The 18,620-nt window shown below is 38.5% G+C and overlaps 1 protein-coding gene across 19 annotated transcripts in view; it reads right to left on the minus strand.

Moving 5' to 3' along the window:
• The window catches only part of itga11b (integrin, alpha 11b), a 158,273-nt gene that overhangs the window by 56,348 nt on the left and 83,305 nt on the right, over positions 1 to 18,620 (minus strand). For 18 of the 19 annotated variants that reach the window (XR_005234294.1, XR_005234293.1, XR_005234295.1 and 15 more), the window contains 8 exons: positions 17,313 to 17,456; positions 17,004 to 17,207; positions 15,750 to 15,880; positions 13,446 to 13,618; positions 10,918 to 11,057; positions 10,703 to 10,813; positions 9,741 to 9,826; positions 7,562 to 7,766 (listed from right to left, as the gene is read on the minus strand). Coding sequence is in view for 10 of the 19 variants with exons in the window: in XM_037980767.1 (XP_037836695.1) it covers positions 7,562 to 7,766; positions 9,741 to 9,826; positions 10,703 to 10,813; positions 10,918 to 11,057; positions 13,446 to 13,618; positions 15,750 to 15,880; positions 17,004 to 17,207; positions 17,313 to 17,456 (1,194 nt within the window). In the remaining 9 variants the exon portion in view is untranslated. Of the gene's footprint in view, positions 1 to 7,561; positions 7,925 to 9,740; positions 9,827 to 10,702; positions 10,814 to 10,917; positions 11,058 to 13,445; positions 13,619 to 15,749; positions 15,881 to 17,003; positions 17,208 to 17,312; positions 17,457 to 18,620 lie in introns of those variants that run through there. The other variant, XM_037980768.1, reaches the window with a different exon arrangement.

Consider the following 18,620-nt stretch of genomic DNA (forward strand, 5'->3'; position numbering starts at 1 on the left):
AGCTTTAATCTGTGTATCATTTGTTCTTTCCATTTTCAATTGACAATCAAAAATCAAATAATGAAAAAGAGACTGGTTTATTTGTTTTTTAATATTATACCAAAAATGAAAAAATGCCTGGTTTTTCATATTTCCCTTTTAGGCTAAGATCAGAAACAAAATCGAAAAGAAAAGATAATAATAAAGAGAAACAGCTTAAAATGCTTAATATGGGAATGCTTTTAAGCATTCACACATAATAGGTGAAAGGCTGCAAAATTTGTTCTTAAGATGCTCAGGTTCAAAGTCCACTACCTTTGTCTTTGAATTTGAGTCATCCAAGTTTTTATGACTTTAAGATATGCTTGTAATCTAAGTAACTGATTGAATTTTGGGGGGTTTCATGAATAATAAATATAACTGAGTATCATCAGCATAACAATGAAAATTTATCCTGTGCTGTTTAATAACTTTACCTAATGGAAGCATATATAAAGTAAAGAGTACTGGTGCAAACACTGAACCCTGAAGAACTTCATGACTAACTTTGGTTTGTGAATAAGATTCATTATTAGTTTGAACAGATTAGTGGAATCTATCAAATAAATATGATTTAAATCATTTTAGAGCTTTTCCTGTAATCCCAATATGATGTTCAAGCCTCTAATATAATTTTGTGATTCACTGTATCAAATGCAGCAATGAGATCTAACAGGACAAGTATGGACAAATTCACTGTCTAAGGCAATGAGAATATCATTAGCAACTTTCACCAGTAGTGTTTCTGTGCTATAATTGTCAGGTCGGGTGGAAATTGCAGCGAACCCTATGCGCAGACTCATGTTAGTTCCAGGAATAAAATGATGTATTTAAAAAGAAAAGAAACAAAAACAAAATGCTGACGAGGTAGCAAAACAAAACTAAATACAAAACATAAACTAAATCTAAACCAGAGACAAACATGAGGAAACCAAGACGGCGAGATAAACACAACAATGGACCAGCGAGTGAATGGAGGAAATGACTCGATTTTAAAGCAGAGGGTAATTAGGGGAAGTGGGCACAGGTGAGTGATTACAACTGGAATCAGGTGGAGATGGGCGTGGCAGGAAAACAAGAGATAAACTGAGGAGAAGTGAATAATGACATGAAACAAAGACACAAGGAACAAAGACTGAACAAAACCCAGACTAAACATAAAGACAACTAAAGGAGGCACAGGAGGAAGACGCCAGAAGCTTGCGGAGTTGACGGAGCAGGATTCATACAGAGATAGCTGATCTTGGCGGTTGGCATAAACTGGTTTGTGACTGGACTGCTATGGCGACTCAAGTTGAGGATGAGGGAGATGATGAAATGGATTTTGGTGACTGGACTCCAGTACGTGGTAGTAGAGGATCAGGAAGAGAACGAAGTAGAAAAGAAGAGAGGTTGTTGGAGACACAAAGTAGCAAACGGAGTCTAAAAGAAAATAGTTCNAATGACATGGGGAGTGCATATTAAGAAAATAATTGATAAATGTAGGAAAGTATTAAATATAATGAGGTGTTTAGTTGGAACAGAGTGGGGAGCTGATAGAAAATCATTAAAAGCAATTTACACTGGGTTAATTAGGTCAGTCTTGGATTATGGATGTATAGTTTATAATTCAGCAGCAGATTCAAACCTCCATAAGTTAAATATTATTCAACATCAGGCTTTAAGATTATGTATTGGTGCTTTTAAAACATCTTCAACAGCAGCATTACAGGTTGAAATGGGAGAAATGCCTCTTAAACTTAGAAGGGATCAATTATCCTTAAATTATTGGTCAAATTTACAGGGACAAAGAAATGATCATCCAACATTAGAGGTGCTTAAACATGGCTGGGAAACAGAAAGGAAACAATTAAAGAGCTTTGGATGGATAATAAACTCTAAAGTTAATGAAATTAGTTTAAATCAGTTAGATATATGTCAGGCAGTTCCATTATCTGCAGTTCCACCTTGGATACTTCCTGATGCTAAGGTTGACTTTTCCTTTTTAGAAAAGAAAAATAAAGATAAATTTTACATTATGAATAGATATATAATACAAGAATACTTAAATGAATATTATAACTATATACAAATCTACACAGATGCATCAAAAAATGCAGCTAATAAGGTAGGGATAGCATTTATTGTGCCACAGTTTCAAGTTAAAGTAGGAAAAAGGATTAGTGATGGAGTCTCAGTGTATACAGGAGAAATGCTTGCTTTGCTTTTAGCAGTTCAATGGGTGGAAGAGGTAAGACCAGTAAAATCAATTATTTGCTCAGATTCTAGTTCTTCGTTATTCAGTTTGCAAAATAATAAATCAGACAGTAGACCAGATATATTAATTGAAATACAACAAACACTTTACAGAATCAATATGATGGGGCTAACAGTAAATTTTGTTTGGGTTCCAGCACATCACGGGATTAAGGGGAATGAAATGGCAGACAGAATGGCCAAAGAGAGCACTAATCGGGGGAGGATAGATATTAATGTTAGTTTTAGTATAACAGAAATAAAGGGTATAATTAAACAAAAAACAAGAGAGAGGTGGCAAAAGTTATCGGAAGAAGAAAAGAAAGGTAGGTGGTTATATAAAATTCAAAAGAATATTGGTCAAATGAGAAGAACAGAAAGAATAAGGAGAGAAGAGATCATTATTTCACGGTTTAGAATCGGACATACTGGACTAAATAGGTCATTATTTATGATAGGGAAACATCAGACAGGGAAATGTGACTGCGGGGAAGATGAAACAGTGGAACATGTTTTTTTGAGTTGTAGGAATTATTTGATGCAAAGAAATAAGTTAATTAGAAACCTTAGTAGCATGAAAATGAAATTTGATATTGTTGATTTATTATAAAAAGATTCAGGAAGTAGAGGATATGAGGCCTTGTTTTATTTTTTAAAGCAGTGTAAGTTGTATAATAGGATATAGTTTTTTTTTTTTGTCATGTGGTCCACACTCCTTACCAGTTGGTGGCGGTAATGCTTAGCTAAAGTTTCTTGCCAACCGCCATTAAAACTCAACTAGAAGAAGAAGAAGAAGAAGACAACTAAATAACAAAATAATAGAAACAATAAATCCAAATACAAAAGAAAACTCAAAGAATAGCCCAAATCCTGACAATGATGAGCTCTAAACCCTGACTAAAACTCCTCAAACATTATTTCTGTCCAGATGTTCACAAATGTAGCAATGGGCAGTTTAATCTTGAGATTCAATTTATCAGGTTTTAACAAATTGTCAAAGGCGAGCAACTCTGCGACAGACAGAGAAAAAGGTAAGTGGCTTTATTTACAGTGCTGGGAGAGGTGTGGGTCCAGATCTGGAAAGGAAGGTCAGAGATGAGTATATTGAGGTCCACAGAAATGTTGCTGTCAGAATATTAACGGAGAACTTGCTCTTACTCTCTTCTTGTAGAAAGTGGAGATCAGGAAGGGGTCCAAGATGAAGGACCTAGGAATCCATGACTGTTCCTCCGGGCCGTACCCCTCCCAGTCCACCAGGTACTAGAACCCACAACCACGGCATTGGACGTTCAGGATGGGCCTAACCGTAAAGGCGGGATGGTTATCCATTAGCTGGGCGGGTGGGGGCAGGGTGGTAGGAGGGCACAGAGGACTTTCTGAGACAGGTTTTATTTGAGACACGTGAAAAGTAGGATGAATTCTCTTCTTATGGAAGGCGGTACGTGGAGTCTAACAGCAGAAGGATTGATTATACGTTCCACAGGAAACGGCCCAATGAACCTGTGAGCGAGCTTCCTAGGTGTGTCCTCTATGTTTCTGTCTCGGCTGGATAACCATACCTTCTGTCCAACACAGTAGGTCAGAGCTGAGGAGCAATGGCGGTCAGCAAACCTCTTGTTTTGTTGAGCTGTTCTTCAAAGGGCTTTTCTTGCTTGTTTCCAAATGTGGCGGCAACAACGTAGATGAAGTTGGACAGAGGGAACCAGGATCTTGGATTCTTGGCTGGGGAAGAGAGGAGGATTGTAGCCTAGTGAGGCCTCAAAAGGAGAATAACCAGTAGCAGAGGTATGACAAGTGTGTGCGTATTCCACCCATGGTAAATGTTTACACCAGTAAGTGGGGTTATTGTTGATTACACACCTAAGTGCCGACTCCAGGTTGCATCTTTCGGTCTGTCCATTAGACTGAGGGTGATAACCAGAGGTGAGACTGACCTTAGCTCCTAGAGCATTCCAAAAAGCCTTTCAGACTTGTGAGATAAATTGAAGTCCGCGATCGGATATAATATCCAGACGACTCCACGTCGTCCAGCAGCCCTTCAAAGTGTCATGACTGCAGGTGTTTTTAACTGCAGACTAACGGGCATATCTAATCTGGGACAGGTGTCCATTTAGGGAAAGAAAATAGACTGGGTGTGTCCTTATTTTGTACCTCCAATTTGAGTGATTCCATATTTATTTCTGTCATAGTTTGGTGTTTTCAGTTTGTTGTTTTGATTATTGTCTTGTTTCGGTTTGAGTTCTTGTTTCAGTTTAGTTTTTCCTGTTCATGTTTGTTGTCATCATTCACCTGTCCTCTGCTCAGTAGTTTTCTGGTTTCCTGTCACACCCATCTCCAGCTGTCTTCACTTCTAATCACACACCTGTTCCCACTTCTCCTCATCACCCTCTGCTTTAAAACTTGGTCTTCCTCTCCACCTCCCTGCCGATTCATTGTTGTTTGTTAGATGTTGGTTGTTGTTTTTTGTCCTCGGTTCTTCCTTGCCTTGTCTTGCCATATCATATAGGGATTTTTGTTATAGTTAGTTTTGCTGCCACGACAGCTTTTGTTTTCAGTTTTGTTATTTAAAAATAAACCTTTTTTTTGTTTATCAATTATGAGTCTGCGGATTGGGTTCGCCACGCTCACACCACATCCTGACGATTTCCCTGTGTTTTGTCAATAAAAGTATCATTCACTGACTTCCACAATGTTTTTTCTTCATTTCTTTGAGTGTTCCTGAAAGCCAACAAGTTGCACTTTGGAATGACCTTATTATTGTATCATGATTTTGATCTGAGTTTGTTTTACAGCATGAAATGTCTGAATGAGTGCTCATCCAAGACTGGTGAATCCATACTTTTTGCCAGGGGTTGTATTTGTTGTGTCATCTTATGACTAATACTAAGAGTTCAGGGAATAATCTTCAGTCAAAAATGACTTAAGTAATTACTTTGAATAAGGATTTGTCAAGATATAAAAAAAGCAACAAGTAACACTTTAATAGTCTAATGTGAAATAGTGATTATCTGTTTATCTAATAAAATTAAGCAGATCCAAAATGTGAATATTAATTAAGGGAAACTCCTCTTTGAACAGCCAGGTTGGGATGGCATCTAGCAGACATGTTGATGGTTTGGATGAAGCCATTATTTTTGATAATTCATAGAGCTCAACAGGACAAAAACAGTCCAAACACAAATCACGTTCTTGTGAAACTTGTAAAGCTGCTTCATTTTTTAGGGTATCTTTTGACAGGTATTGTGGCTTTAAAGTTGTATGTGGAACAAAGCATAAAGTCACAAAAAGATTTAGAATTGATAAAAACAGAAAAGACACATGTCTCTGATCACCAGACTTGAGCATCCAGCCACAAATCCCTTTCATTAAAAATATTTCAAACCCCTTAGGTAGAAATATCTCATAGAGAGAAACTGGTTTCTAGTTCTGAATAAAAAGTCAGAGTGAGATGTGGAGTCTCAAAAGTTTTTTTAAAATATACTAAAATTCAGTTATCTGAATAATAATTAAATCAGTGTAAGTACTAAAGAAATAAAGTAACCAATGAAAACAAACAGAGGTCTTTTTGAATATATATTTGTAAATCCTGTAGGTCACTCTAAAATTGTAAAAAAGTTAATGCTAAAATGTTCTCTGGGGATTCCAGGGCCACTGTGGGGTTGATCTCTGTAAATAGACTTCCTATCATAGCAATGGTTCAGTTGAGCTGTTTTGTCGCCACAAAGAAATGTCCCATGAGTCAATGTAATGAAGATGAAACACTTCATCTTCTACTTAACTGTTACAGGACAGTGAAAAATAAAAGTTAAATAGTGCCAATAAGTTTTGAATTCCATGTAACAACATGCTTTGGAGCCAGACTGCCTACAAATCTGGATGGTTATAACATAAATAAATCACCATACAGTTTTTAATGTTTTTTAAAGCAAATTAGTATTTTGTAAATGCACTTTTTTGAAATACTAAGAGCCTTGTTAGGACCGACTTGCACTACCATATATATATAGTAATGACACTATGAAAAATCTTGCACTCCACAGTTTAAGTCTGAAGGTGAGCACCAGAGTGCGGATCTATGTAGCTGTAGTTGATTTTTTCAGAAATCAAATTGTTTTAAAGACAAAAGAAACTGTTCTATCAGGAACATGCCAAATCAATGTGTTGCTACTTATTGAAACAGCAGTACAGAGAGTGAGTAAACACCCAAGAATCTGGAGACTTTTCTATCAGTATTTTCTTTGACAGACATTGTGATTTGCCAATGCTGCATTTATGCTAAATTCAAGAATCCTCTACTCACATTATTATCAATTGGCAACTTTATTCTCATCTTTTTTTTCTTTTACAGTTTTTGACATATTTCTCAATTCTTGAAATAAAGATTATCACCCAAATACAATTTTATTGTAAAAATGTGTAAAAAATTATGTTATATGCCCTTTGAGGTTTAAATGAGAGCACCATGGCAGTGCAGTGGTTCGCACTTTCATCTTACAACAAGAGGGTCGCAGGTTCACCTCAAAGCCTTTCTAAATAGAATTTGCATGTTCTTCCAGTGCATGTGTGTGTTTCTGGTTTCCTCCCACAGACTAAAAACATGCATTTTAGATTAAATTGTAATGCTAAATTGTCCCTAGATGTGAATGACTGTTTCATTCATCTTGATGTGTCACTGTGATGGACTTGCAACCTTTCCAGGGGATATCCTTCTCCACCTCGACTATCAATGGTGCACAGCCCTGCCCTGACTCAAATTCCTCATTTTCCAGTCACTTTTGCTGGAATTTGCATTTCCACATTTCTTCTATGCACCTAGCGTTTTCCTCATTCAAATCCTGCCAGCCTGCGTTCTTCTGATGACTGTGCGCTGACCAGCCAGAAGCTGGTCTTGCATGTTAACACTGATGTACATCTCCAGCGAATCACACTTTATTATCCTAAATAGTCCAAATAGTCTCTCTCTCTCTCTCTCTCTCTCTCTCTGTCAAGGGCTTCAGGGGGGTTAAGAATATTGTGACACACATCTGGAGGAGGAACACAACAGACTTTAAATATAGATCCCTTTTATCTTCGGATTGCTTGCACATCTAGATGTTTTTTAAACTGTTTATTGTATGTAGACTTATTTTGATGGTTTATTTGTTTGTGTATTTTGTGATGAATAGACTGTTAGATTTGCAATGACATGTATAAAACCAAAAAAAGAATTATTGATGAAAAAAATGTAACATTAAATATGACATACTCGTGAGTCATAAAGCTCCCATAAATTTGATGAGTTCAGGCTTACAGTAACATGTGGGAATACCTTTACTAAGAGGCTGGAGAAGAGCAGGTTGGGAGAGGTGGAGATGTGGATGGCAGTTCTGTATGCATTCTCTCCCTGATTCTTCAGATGAGCAAACACCATCATCCTCCTTCGGCCAGACTCAACAATATATTCTTGGTTTTCCTGTTCTGCCTGATGGCTGCAGAGTGAGTAGGCAGCATGTTTTCTCCAGCTGCAGAACTCCCTTCAGGTGGAACAAAAGAATCAGGACTTTTTCAGTGTACCAAAATGATAGATGCAATAGACTGGTGCAATACATGTAGGTACTTAGCCTCTGTGCAAAACACTGCTCTTTTCAGGTGAAAACAACTCCTCCACTTGGACTGGCTGTGAATAGAGCTCCTGAGGTGTTTGTTAAGAAAACAGTAATAAATAGGACTGCAGCATTGCTTTGTAGCTTTTGAGTACCCAAGTATTACAGTCTGTCAGGCAAGCCATTATTTGATGTTTTGCATTTAACAGCTTATCAACAATCCACAGTGATAAAATAAAATAAATAAAACTATAAAAGTTTTTTTTTAAGTAAAGGTCTAACATTGGTTGAAGGAATAAATATCATCCACTGTGTTTCATGCCAGAATTTTTAAATAAGGTCATCTCATCTTGAGAAATGATGGTGTTATGGCTAATTTAGTCAGAATCGTGAAAATAATGTTATGCACAATCTCATGCAGTAGTGCGAAATGTCACTCTCAGGCTGTGTTGTAAATGACTCAGCTACTATAACACCAAATGTTAGCTCAATATCTGTAAGCATCTGCAGCAATCATTTTGAACTGGGCTGACTCCAAATGTTGTAGATGACCATCCATGGATTACGTTTTGATAAAATGCATCCAGTGGTCCATGAGACCAATAGGGTTGACTCCAACAGTTAATACTAAAGATTTAACCAAAGATCTCACACAATGAGTAGCAATTGGAGTATGTGTTGGGAATGATGCCCAGCTACAACTACACCACATTTTAGGGCAATATTTGTAAAATTTTCTAAATTATAGGCATTTTTGTGTTTTCTAAGGTCAGTTGTCTGAGGCAGCCATTTTGAATTGGGTTAGCTTCAAACATTAATCGGTTGTAGATGTACATATTTTTCCTTCAATAATATCTGTACAGTGGATTATGAGATGTTTTGCTCATGGACAAGACAGAGTAGACTTCAAATAGTTAATAGGAAAATTTTAAACAAAGATCTTCCACAGTCTGTTGCGCTCAGAATGTGTTGAGGGTCTGTCTCAGCTAATACCATACACAATTTTTGGCTGTAGTGATGTTAATTTTAATTAGATGGCTGTGGTAGCCATCTTGAACTGTACTGACTCCAAAAGTTAATTAGTTGTAGAAGAACATCCAATAATTACTTTTTGCAAGTTTTATCAAATTTAATCTAATGGTTTCATGATATATTTTAAAAACAGACACAGGAACTCATGTACACTAGCAAAACATTACTGGCAACAATAAATATGGACAGAAGTTCATGATGTTGGACGAATGGCACCATCTATTGACTTGATGTGTCATATACAGATATATATTGAATTCTGGGGGCGATGTATTTCTGACACTTGCCATGTTCCTTATTAAGATGCTTTGTTTTGGGCTGACAGTCATGAAGAGAAGTAACAATAATTAACCCATTGTGCAGTGTGCTAACTAGCATCTTTCAATGTGGGTTAACCAGTGAAGAAGAGTTGAAGTTTTTTACCTTAGTCAGAAATCAATAATGGTACAGTTTATACTTTCTCCAAAACAAGTGAAATCCCATTTTAAAAACAGTATGAGTAATTTCTGACTACTATATCACTGCTCGTATGTATTTATTTATTTGTTATTTTGATGTAGTGGACACTTTGACAAATGTATATAACAGAATAAAATGCTATCACACTTGATCATTTAATCCCTCTCTGCAGCTAAAAGGAAGCCACTTGTCTCCACGTTTGTTATCCCTCTCTGTTTAGAAAAGTAAACAAAAAGACAGAGTGGTATTTCTTCTAATTTTCCTCTCTGCCTAATTGAACACAGAACCTTTTAGCCATGACAATGGTAGTATTTCTACTTTGACACCAGCAGTTTTATAATCGTTCGTTTTCTCTCAAAAGGGGGCAGGGCTATTTGAAGGAGGAGGAAGTGGCATAAAGACTAGGTTACTCACTGAACACTCATAAGATCAGTGTGACTGTAGAGGATAAGGTCAGGAACACAGGTATCTTCTTGTTCACATCCATTCCAGAAATGAAGCTGTTGGTGTAAATACAAGTTTATTACATTTATTTTTCTGCTTAAAAATATCTCAAATGAAAAAACATTATTTCCATATGAATGGACCATTTCTATCCAGTTACACTGTTTATGACAGCAAAAGACTTTGGCATAAAATTACTGGTATTTAGTATTCAGTATTTAATATAGTAAGAATGGGCTTCAATTTTTTCATTATGATGCATCAATAATCGTAATTTCATTTCAGTGCTCTGAATCATAATGAATCATGAGGTGCCAAAAGATTCCCACCCCTAGTTACTCCCAAAGAAAATCTGAACATTTTTATCTCTGCCACCATCAGCTTCGCCTTCTGCATTTTTACCTTTGCCAAAGAGGTTATATTTTCAGTATTGTTGGCTGACTTGTTTGTCTTGTCACAAGATTACTTAAAACTAATGTATGGAGTTTGATGAAATGTTTAGGAAATGTTGTGTGTTTCTCAAGAATCAATGAAATCTTGGTTGTTATGTCAATCATGCTTTAGATCAGACTATTTATTAATGAGGCTATAGCCTTGGCAAAAGTTTGCACTCTTCTATTGCTTCTTGTTGTTAGTGCCACTGTTTCTATACCATACATGGTTGCAGATATCATTAAGATGACTGTCACATACAACTCTTGGTAAACAAAAACATTATTTTTTTATTGTTGAAATTGTAATGTGTCTAAATATTTGCTGTTTTTAATTCCTCAAAAATATCCTACAAAAGTTAAAGTGCAAACAATGTGAGCTTTAAGAACAAATGAGAAGTATCAGCATTTCACACAAACATGGCATTTATCATTAGAAAACCTTACAGTTTATTGCCAAAACCTAAAAACTTAAGAATTTTTATCAAAAGCAAATTTCACCTCAGTTCTTAGGGTGTTTGCTGAGTCTGGATCCATCACTGGTCCCTCATCCTGGCTCTGCAAACCGGTTTCCACAACAACAACTACAGGACGCCCGTAATCTGGTGTTTCCTATTTTGGTCAAGGATACATGTTATTGATTCATCCTAAATAAAAAAAATATAAAAAACTAACTTAGTATTTTAGTCTTAGTTTTGTTGACATATTGTTCTGACCTGGACAAAAAAGCCAAGTTGTTCACATTTCTGACTTCCAGTCTGCAGAAGAAGACCTCTGGGCTGTTGTCGATGAGCTTCATCCAGGACTGCTCGGGGCGGAAACCGCCTCTCATCAAATATTAAACTGTACCAAATGGCTGGGCAATAAAGAGGCAGGAAAAGACAAATTGATGCAATCTGATCATGTTATTGCTACACTTTGTGATAATTAACAGATTGACTTCACCTCTAGGCTGCTGTTTACATACTCTCTTGTGTTCACACTACTAGACTGTCTGCAGCCTTGCCTCAGATCCCAAGAATTCAAGTCCATCTTCCAAGTGATTCCGACAAAGTTTGCTTCATTGACTCTGACTCTCGCCTCGCTCTCACCTCTAACTGCACAGTCAATTCAATAACCTCATCTGCTCCCCATAGTCATCCTCTTTACTCACATCCTTGTCATCCTCTGCACCACTTGTTTTCTCCATCCTGGGCTTCCTCTTTTTGGCTTGCCAAAAAGAAGATGAAAGAGTCAAGGCTGATATATTATTTCTCAACCGACTAACCTGTCTAAATAAAGGTTAAATAAAAGGCAGAGCAGGCTTTTTACACCCTAAAACACCTATTTACCACAGCCCCCGTCTTCCATGTACCAAATACTTTCTTACAGTTTGTGGTAGAGGTTGATGCCTCCAACAGATGAGTGGATATGGTTTAGCCTGACTGACACCAGGCTACACCCCTGTGCCTTCTTAAGAAGATTGACCAATGATGGACAGAACTATAATGTTGGAAATGAGAAGATGCTGGCTATAAAGTTAGCCTTGGCTGAGTGGTGTCACTGGCTAGATAATATATCAATATTACCCTGAGACCGTCCTCTGGCTTTCACCCACAGTATGATAGTCAAACCAAGGTATGTAACCAGAAGGTGGAGACGAAAGCACAGGGACTATACTTGGGTTTTTCTGCCACCTGGTCCCCAAATTTACAGACAGAATATGCTTTTAATTTTCTTTCTTCTATTCCTATGTGGTTGCCTCCTTTCTATGTAGTCTATGGATACCAGTGGTCTCTGTTCTCTGTCCATTAGCATGTAGGCATGGTGCCTCTGCCCATGCCTTTGCTTTTTATTATTTTCACGTCTCGAGAATGGCCCTTCTACACCAGAGCAGTCGCTGGTCATCTGCTCCTCACTGACATGTAGGGCAGAGGGTCTGGCTGACACAAAATATGTCCCTCTTTGTGTTAAGAACAAGATTTTGGTTCCTCAGTTCATCATACCTTTCCCCAATTTCAAGGATATCAAGCCAGTGGCTGTTAGACTACAGCACATGTCAAGCCTGTTTTGTTTTCCATACTTGTTCCCTCCTTTAGATGTCCTACACTTGCCTGTATCATTGACGGTAGCCCAACCTATGTAGTGTGTTACCTTTTGGATTCTCAATGCAGAGGTTGTGGGCTTCATTACCTGGTTTACTGGGAGGGGTATGGTCCTAAGCAACAATGTTGGATCCCTGTCCATTTCATTCAAGACCATCACCTTATCAGGGATTTCCATAGGGACCACTCAGACCAGCTTGGGAAAACATCAGCCCTAATTACTCTTCTGTGTTCACTGCTCCCTGTTAGACTGTCTTCTGTTTAGTCTCAGCTCTCCAGCATTCACGTCCACATTCCAAGTGTTTGACCAAGTTTGCCTCATTGACTCTGCCTCTTGCCTTGCCCTCATCAAAATTGTAAGTCCTCTGCCTGTTTTCCAATCATTGCTCGACCTGTATTTTTGGATTTTGGACACTGGACTGGATGTAATGAATTAGGTTTTCCGGTGTTCATTAATCACCTCTCTCTGCCCCTCCCTAGTCAATTAAATAATCCCATCTGCTTACCATAGTCATCCACTACTTATCTCTTATCCTTGTCCTTGTCATCCTCTGCACCATTTATTTTCTCCATCCTGGGCTTTCCCTTTTTGGCTTGCCATCTCTCAGTAAACTGCTGGAACTAAGTAGACTGGCAATTCACTATTCTAAATACTACACTACAGCTGAGCCAATCTCTGAAGGTTCCCACTCTCATCTCCACCTACCTCCAACTCAAACCCCTTGTGGCTGGAAGCTTTTCATTTTCCTGTTATCCCAGCCCAGGCCTTGAAGGAGGAACCAACCAGGCTAAATACCCCAGAAGTTACTAATCACTGTTTCAGAATTAATCACTAATTCCTGTGCATTTTGCTCCGCCTATGGCAAAGAGGAGAGACTGAGTTCCACCTCAAACTCATTTTGCTCAAAAATAAATATTTAAACCTTTCTCATGATAGGTCATTCTTGGATGCAGACATAAATCTCCAAGTTTGTCACAATAGACTATTATATTTTATCCACATAAGATTGATGATGAGGTTTGGTCATAACCTGACGTGTTTTTTCGGGGAGGGTCCAGTTTCATTGTGAGGAAGGAAAATGTTGCAGGGTAAAAGGGGCCCTGATGGTTTAGTTTCTTGAATTTTTGTTGTTAATCAGTGTGAAATATACATCACCTACCCACATCAGTTCTGGTCTTTGTCTTGGTTTTTTTTATGCTGTGTAGACTCAAACAGATGGTCACAGACATGCAAGTGACACTTTTCCCTCCTCGCTGACAGTCCTTCTTAAAGATGTTGATCCTCTCAGGTTCAAAGGTTAACCTGGCCTGAATCTCCACCACAGCCCGAGACCTGAAGAAATGGAGCGTGCTGTTATCAGAGAATATAAGTGTGAAAAATGATAAGATCTTGGTTAGCTTTAAAACTATATTTTCTTTTGGTAAGGAATACATTTTGAGCTTAGGTTGTTTTACTTAAACTACATGTCAGAGGTTAAAGGGGACATATTATGCAAAATTCACTTTTTGCATTTTTTTTTTTGTAAGTCCATTTGGGTATCTACTGCTTCTAGAAACAGTTCAAGTGCAAAAAAAAACCCACTCAGCTGTTTTTTGGCAATAAATAAATGTTTTATAGTGTCAGCAAAACAACCTGTTTCAAACACCTCAGGATTGTTGGGTCACAATCCCCATTACCTAGCAACCCCAAGCCGAGCCCAGCCCCTCACCCAGCAACCTAAGTGGAGCTCCACCCACTTCATTACAAGAAGACCATCACGTTAGTTCTGCTGGTTTTACTGCTGAACAATGTCTGCTGGAAAAGGAAAATGTTTTGTTGTTGACTGCAATATAAAACAGCGGCCCCCAACCTTTTTAGCTCCACGGACCAGTTCATTATCAGACAGTATTTTCACAGACCGGCCTTTAAAGGTGTTACAGATAAATACAATAAAATAAAATGATACGACCGGCACAAAAACAGTTTTTTTTTTAAATATAATAAACGTAAATCCAACGTGTACTCGCAGCTTTGTTAGTTACATCCTGGCATTGTGTTATCAAAATGAAGAACCTCCTCTCCTCCCCCTAATGTTCTCTGGTCAATATGGTGATGTGTAAACATGTCCTTTAAAATTAGATACACCACAAATATAAAGTGCACAAAGAATACAACTTACCATAACGCTGAATCAGTGGGAGCCCTGTGCCTGTTTCTCAGTAACCAGACGGTCCCATCTAGGGCTTCCAGAGACATTTGTTTTTTACTAATTTTGTTAGCTTGTGGGTTTGTTTTTAGCGGTAACGTATCACGTGACCTAGATAAGTTTTTTGACACGCATCAAGAGTGAGTCATAGACGGATGTAGTGGAGAGAATCCAATCATTTTTCAAATAGAATGTCGTTCAGACTCCGAAAGAAAAAAAAAAAGAGAATACTGTAAGTTAATTATTCTGTCTGTGCGGCCTGATACCAAATGACCCACGGTCTGGTACCCGTCTGCGACCCAGGGCTTTGGACCTCTGATATAAAACGTGTCCATGCATGTTCTCCCAGTCACGGAGAACAGAGTTGCGTGGATTCATTTTATTTTTGATGAAAATGTCCCCGCGATATTGCCAAATAAAGTTGTAGTTTGCACAAATCATTTCAGGAAGTAGTCCTGTGTCTCACGTTACATTACCCACAATATCTGCACATTTACTGTCGGAATTGTAGTAAACTGAAATTGATAGTCTACATTAGCTACAGTGTGAAGAAAAAGGTTACATTTGCGGGGGGAAAAAAACGGTCTGTGTGCTGTATTATTGAGCTGATGTCAGCTGCTCGACTTCACATCAGGGCACACTGCTTCACCTTCGAGCTGAGCAGATTGTGGCGCCGAGGTGGAAATGACGCCGAATCCTCAGAGTTTGAATTAACAACGATAAAAATGGGCGCCAGATCCGCAGCGTTTAATCCTTCATAGAGTTTTTATGTTTTGAGAGGGACACTGAGTTGGGGGGCGTGGCCAACAGCAGCTTATTTGCATATTAGTATTATATTATAAACTTGTCTGTAGCTTTTAAGTTTAAGTTTTCTTGTCATTTTGTCCAACCTTGTTTTATAGCCAAAGTAGTTAATGACTTTGTTTTTTACTGGCCACAAACAGATGGCTTTCAGTTGGAGAACAAAAATTGCCTGCTGTACCTTTCCTTAGAAATAAAAAAAGTTTGAAGTCCATATTTGGACTGATGATCTCTGAGGTTGGGGGTATAGTGTGGAAGTAGGTGATCGATTGTGTATTGCTTTGGCTTCATGTACAGATGTTTATTAATTTATTACATGCCGTGACCTTCTTTAGGAGACAGGGGTGCCCTCTTAGATAATGCAAGGGGAAATGCTGGCAAAGATGATAATGCCTAAGTCATCATAGTCAGAGTAAGATTAATTAATTAATCACGAGTTGCTCAAAATATTTTAAAAACAATGTCTACTGGTTTTACCAAATAATGACAGCAGCTCCCAGTGCTCCTACTGCAAGATCAACAAGCCCGTCTGCGTTGATGTCAAGAACCCCATGAAGACTTTGACCAAAATACTGCAGACCTGTTGAGAAACCAGCTGCAGACAGACGCTGGAAACACAACATAAGAGAGAGTCAAGGCACAGTGTTATCATCAAGAAGGAAAAATACTACCACTGTTGAGTTTCTGTCAACTTTTTCTTTTTCAGCTTTGTTTTTTAATTATTTTTAATAATAAAAAAAAGAAAAACTCTGGGAACCACAAGTAAACCTGAAGTTTACTTGGGCTCTGTCTGTTAGAAGCAAGATTTTAAATTCTATTTTGAATTTTACAGGGAGCCAATGGAGGGAAGCATTTCCCAATGCAGTCCCAAATAAAGCTGGAAGTGAAGAGAAAGACAGAGAAGGTGGGTCGTATCTGACAGTCATTCACAACACTTACTCCAAGTGTTACTCCTTGTGCCAGATATTAGTTTTAGCATTAACTGTTGGAGTCAGGACTGTTTTCTACCAAAATAGCTTCTGCACCACTGGATGGGTTTTAACAAAATTATATCACGGGATTGGGCATAATGATATTTTCAAAGTTTTACTAAAACTGTCATCATTTCTCAATGCAAGATGATGTTAGATTAAAACTCTGGTCCTGGTAAAGAAAAAGTTTAGCTGAAAGGTGAAACTCTCAATTTACTTGTCTGTCTACATTCCAACCCTCACCCTTGGTCATGAGGTATGGATCATGACCAAAAGAATGAGATTGTGGATACAAGCGGCTGAAATGAGCTTCCTTTGTAGGATGGCCAGTCTCAGCCTTAGAGAAAAGATGAGGAGCTTCATCATCCAGGAGGAGCTTGGAGTATAGCTGCTCCTTCACATCAAAAGGAGTCAGTTGAGGTAATTCAGGCATCTGATAATGATGTTTCATGGATGCCTCTCTTTGGAGTATAATCTCCTCCCAGTGCATCCTGCAGCAATGCAAAAACTTTGGGATAAAGTTAAGGCACATATTTAAGATTGAGTTGCCATGACTCCTAACAATTCCAGTTTGACTGAACATCATCCAGATGATCTTACCCAGCATCATCCACACCTTGTAACTGACTGGATTTAAATAATTTGCTGCCACAGATGTTTAGTGTCCTGATAGAAACATGTTTCTGCTGCATCAGAAGGATTGACTCAATCTCAGAAAAGTGGTTTTAGTTTGCGGCTGATGTTTCACTGAAATGATTACCTGTTTGTAGTGTGGTTGGATCTTTTTATCCTTGCTATGAAAGACATAGACTGCCCCCTGATGGTTATCCTCCAGTGGGGCCCCTACCACTAGCTCCTGAAATCCATCTCCATTCATGTCAGCTATCTGGGCCAATGCAGAACCCAAACGAGAGTTCTGAGATTGGTCGGAAACTTCAAGCAGTCCTTGTAGGATGAATGACGTCTGAGGAGAGAGTTTAGTCTGTTAGCTGAGCGACAACATTTTCACATGTCATCATGAGACAGTAAATTAACAGGATTAGTCCTAAGAGAGAACATGTGTGTATACTTCTGATATCAGAGAGTAGATATAAACCCTTCCTCTTTCCCAGTCTTGACTGTAGAACATGGGTGCTGCTACCATGAGAAAGTCAGTGCATCCATCACTGTCTATGTCCATAGATAACAATTCACTGCCGAAATATGACCCAATCTGAAAAAAATAAAAAAGAATGAGAACATAAGACTTAAACTCAAAAATTTGTGTTTAATGACTTTGCTGGAATTTTCTAAAAAAGCTGAAACTGAGTTGCTGAAAGCAGCAGAACACTAGCTAAAAGCTAAAAGAAGCAAAGAACTTGCTAAAAGCTAAAAGTAACAAAATGCTAACTAAAGACTAAAAGTAGCAGAAAAGTAGGTAAAAACTAGAAGTAGAAAATGGCTAGCTAACAGAAAATTATCAAAAGACTAGCGAAAGATGTCAAAAGGAAGTTAAACATCCCAAAAATCTAGCTAAAACCTGAAAGAAACAAAGGGTTAAATAAAAGTTAAAAGTAGGAAAAAGCTAGGTAAAGGCTATAAGTAACAATAGACTAGCAAAAAGAGGAAAAGTAACAAAAGACAAAGTAGCAAAAAGCTGAGGAAGGGGGGGAAGTCGGTAGGGGCACAAGTTTCAGTTGCGTTACAGAAATTTAGCGCCATTTGTGGAAACAACAGAAGCGCTATGGACAACTTTGGCCCTGTGTTGTTGGTGTTTTTTTAAGCTTATGGGGATTCTCCTGAGAGTTCAGGAAGAGAGGCACAGTTGAAGAAATGCTCTGGATGCTGCGATTCTTGCGCGGAGTAGGACAGCTGTTATCCGCCGGAGATTTCAGGCTTTACAGCGCCTTCAGTTGGTGGACAGACAGCATAAACGTTACAGGGTAAGCTAACGCTGTTGTTTATATTCCTACCGTTCACGCTTTATGCTTTCATCTGGTCACACCCACAACCAATGAGTGAACAGGAGCTAAGCTTGCGCCGCCCACGAAGCAGGGACCAAGGAAGCAGGGGCCGACAGCGAAAAAATGCAGATGTAAACGCACACAAAGCGAGCCGAGTAGAGTAGAGCCGGGACCTTTAGGGTCCGTGTGAAAGGGGCAAGAGACTGGTAAGGGGAGAGAAGAGGGGCTTGCTATTTTTATCAACAGCAAATTGTGCAACCCTGGCCACGCTCTACAGTACGAGATTAAATTTTTACCAAAGACATTAAACTCCTACCGGTGAGCCCCCCCCCCACACACACACCCTTTTACTGATGGTTGAAGGTCATACAAACAAGTTACTGTTACAACAATGTAAAGTGGATGTTATACATTGGGGGGGGGGGGGGGGGGGG

The sequence above is a fragment of the Kryptolebias marmoratus genome, linkage group LG17 (assembly GCF_001649575.2).
Source record: "Kryptolebias marmoratus isolate JLee-2015 linkage group LG17, ASM164957v2, whole genome shotgun sequence".
Classification (NCBI taxonomy): domain Eukaryota; kingdom Metazoa; phylum Chordata; class Actinopteri; order Cyprinodontiformes; family Rivulidae; genus Kryptolebias; species Kryptolebias marmoratus.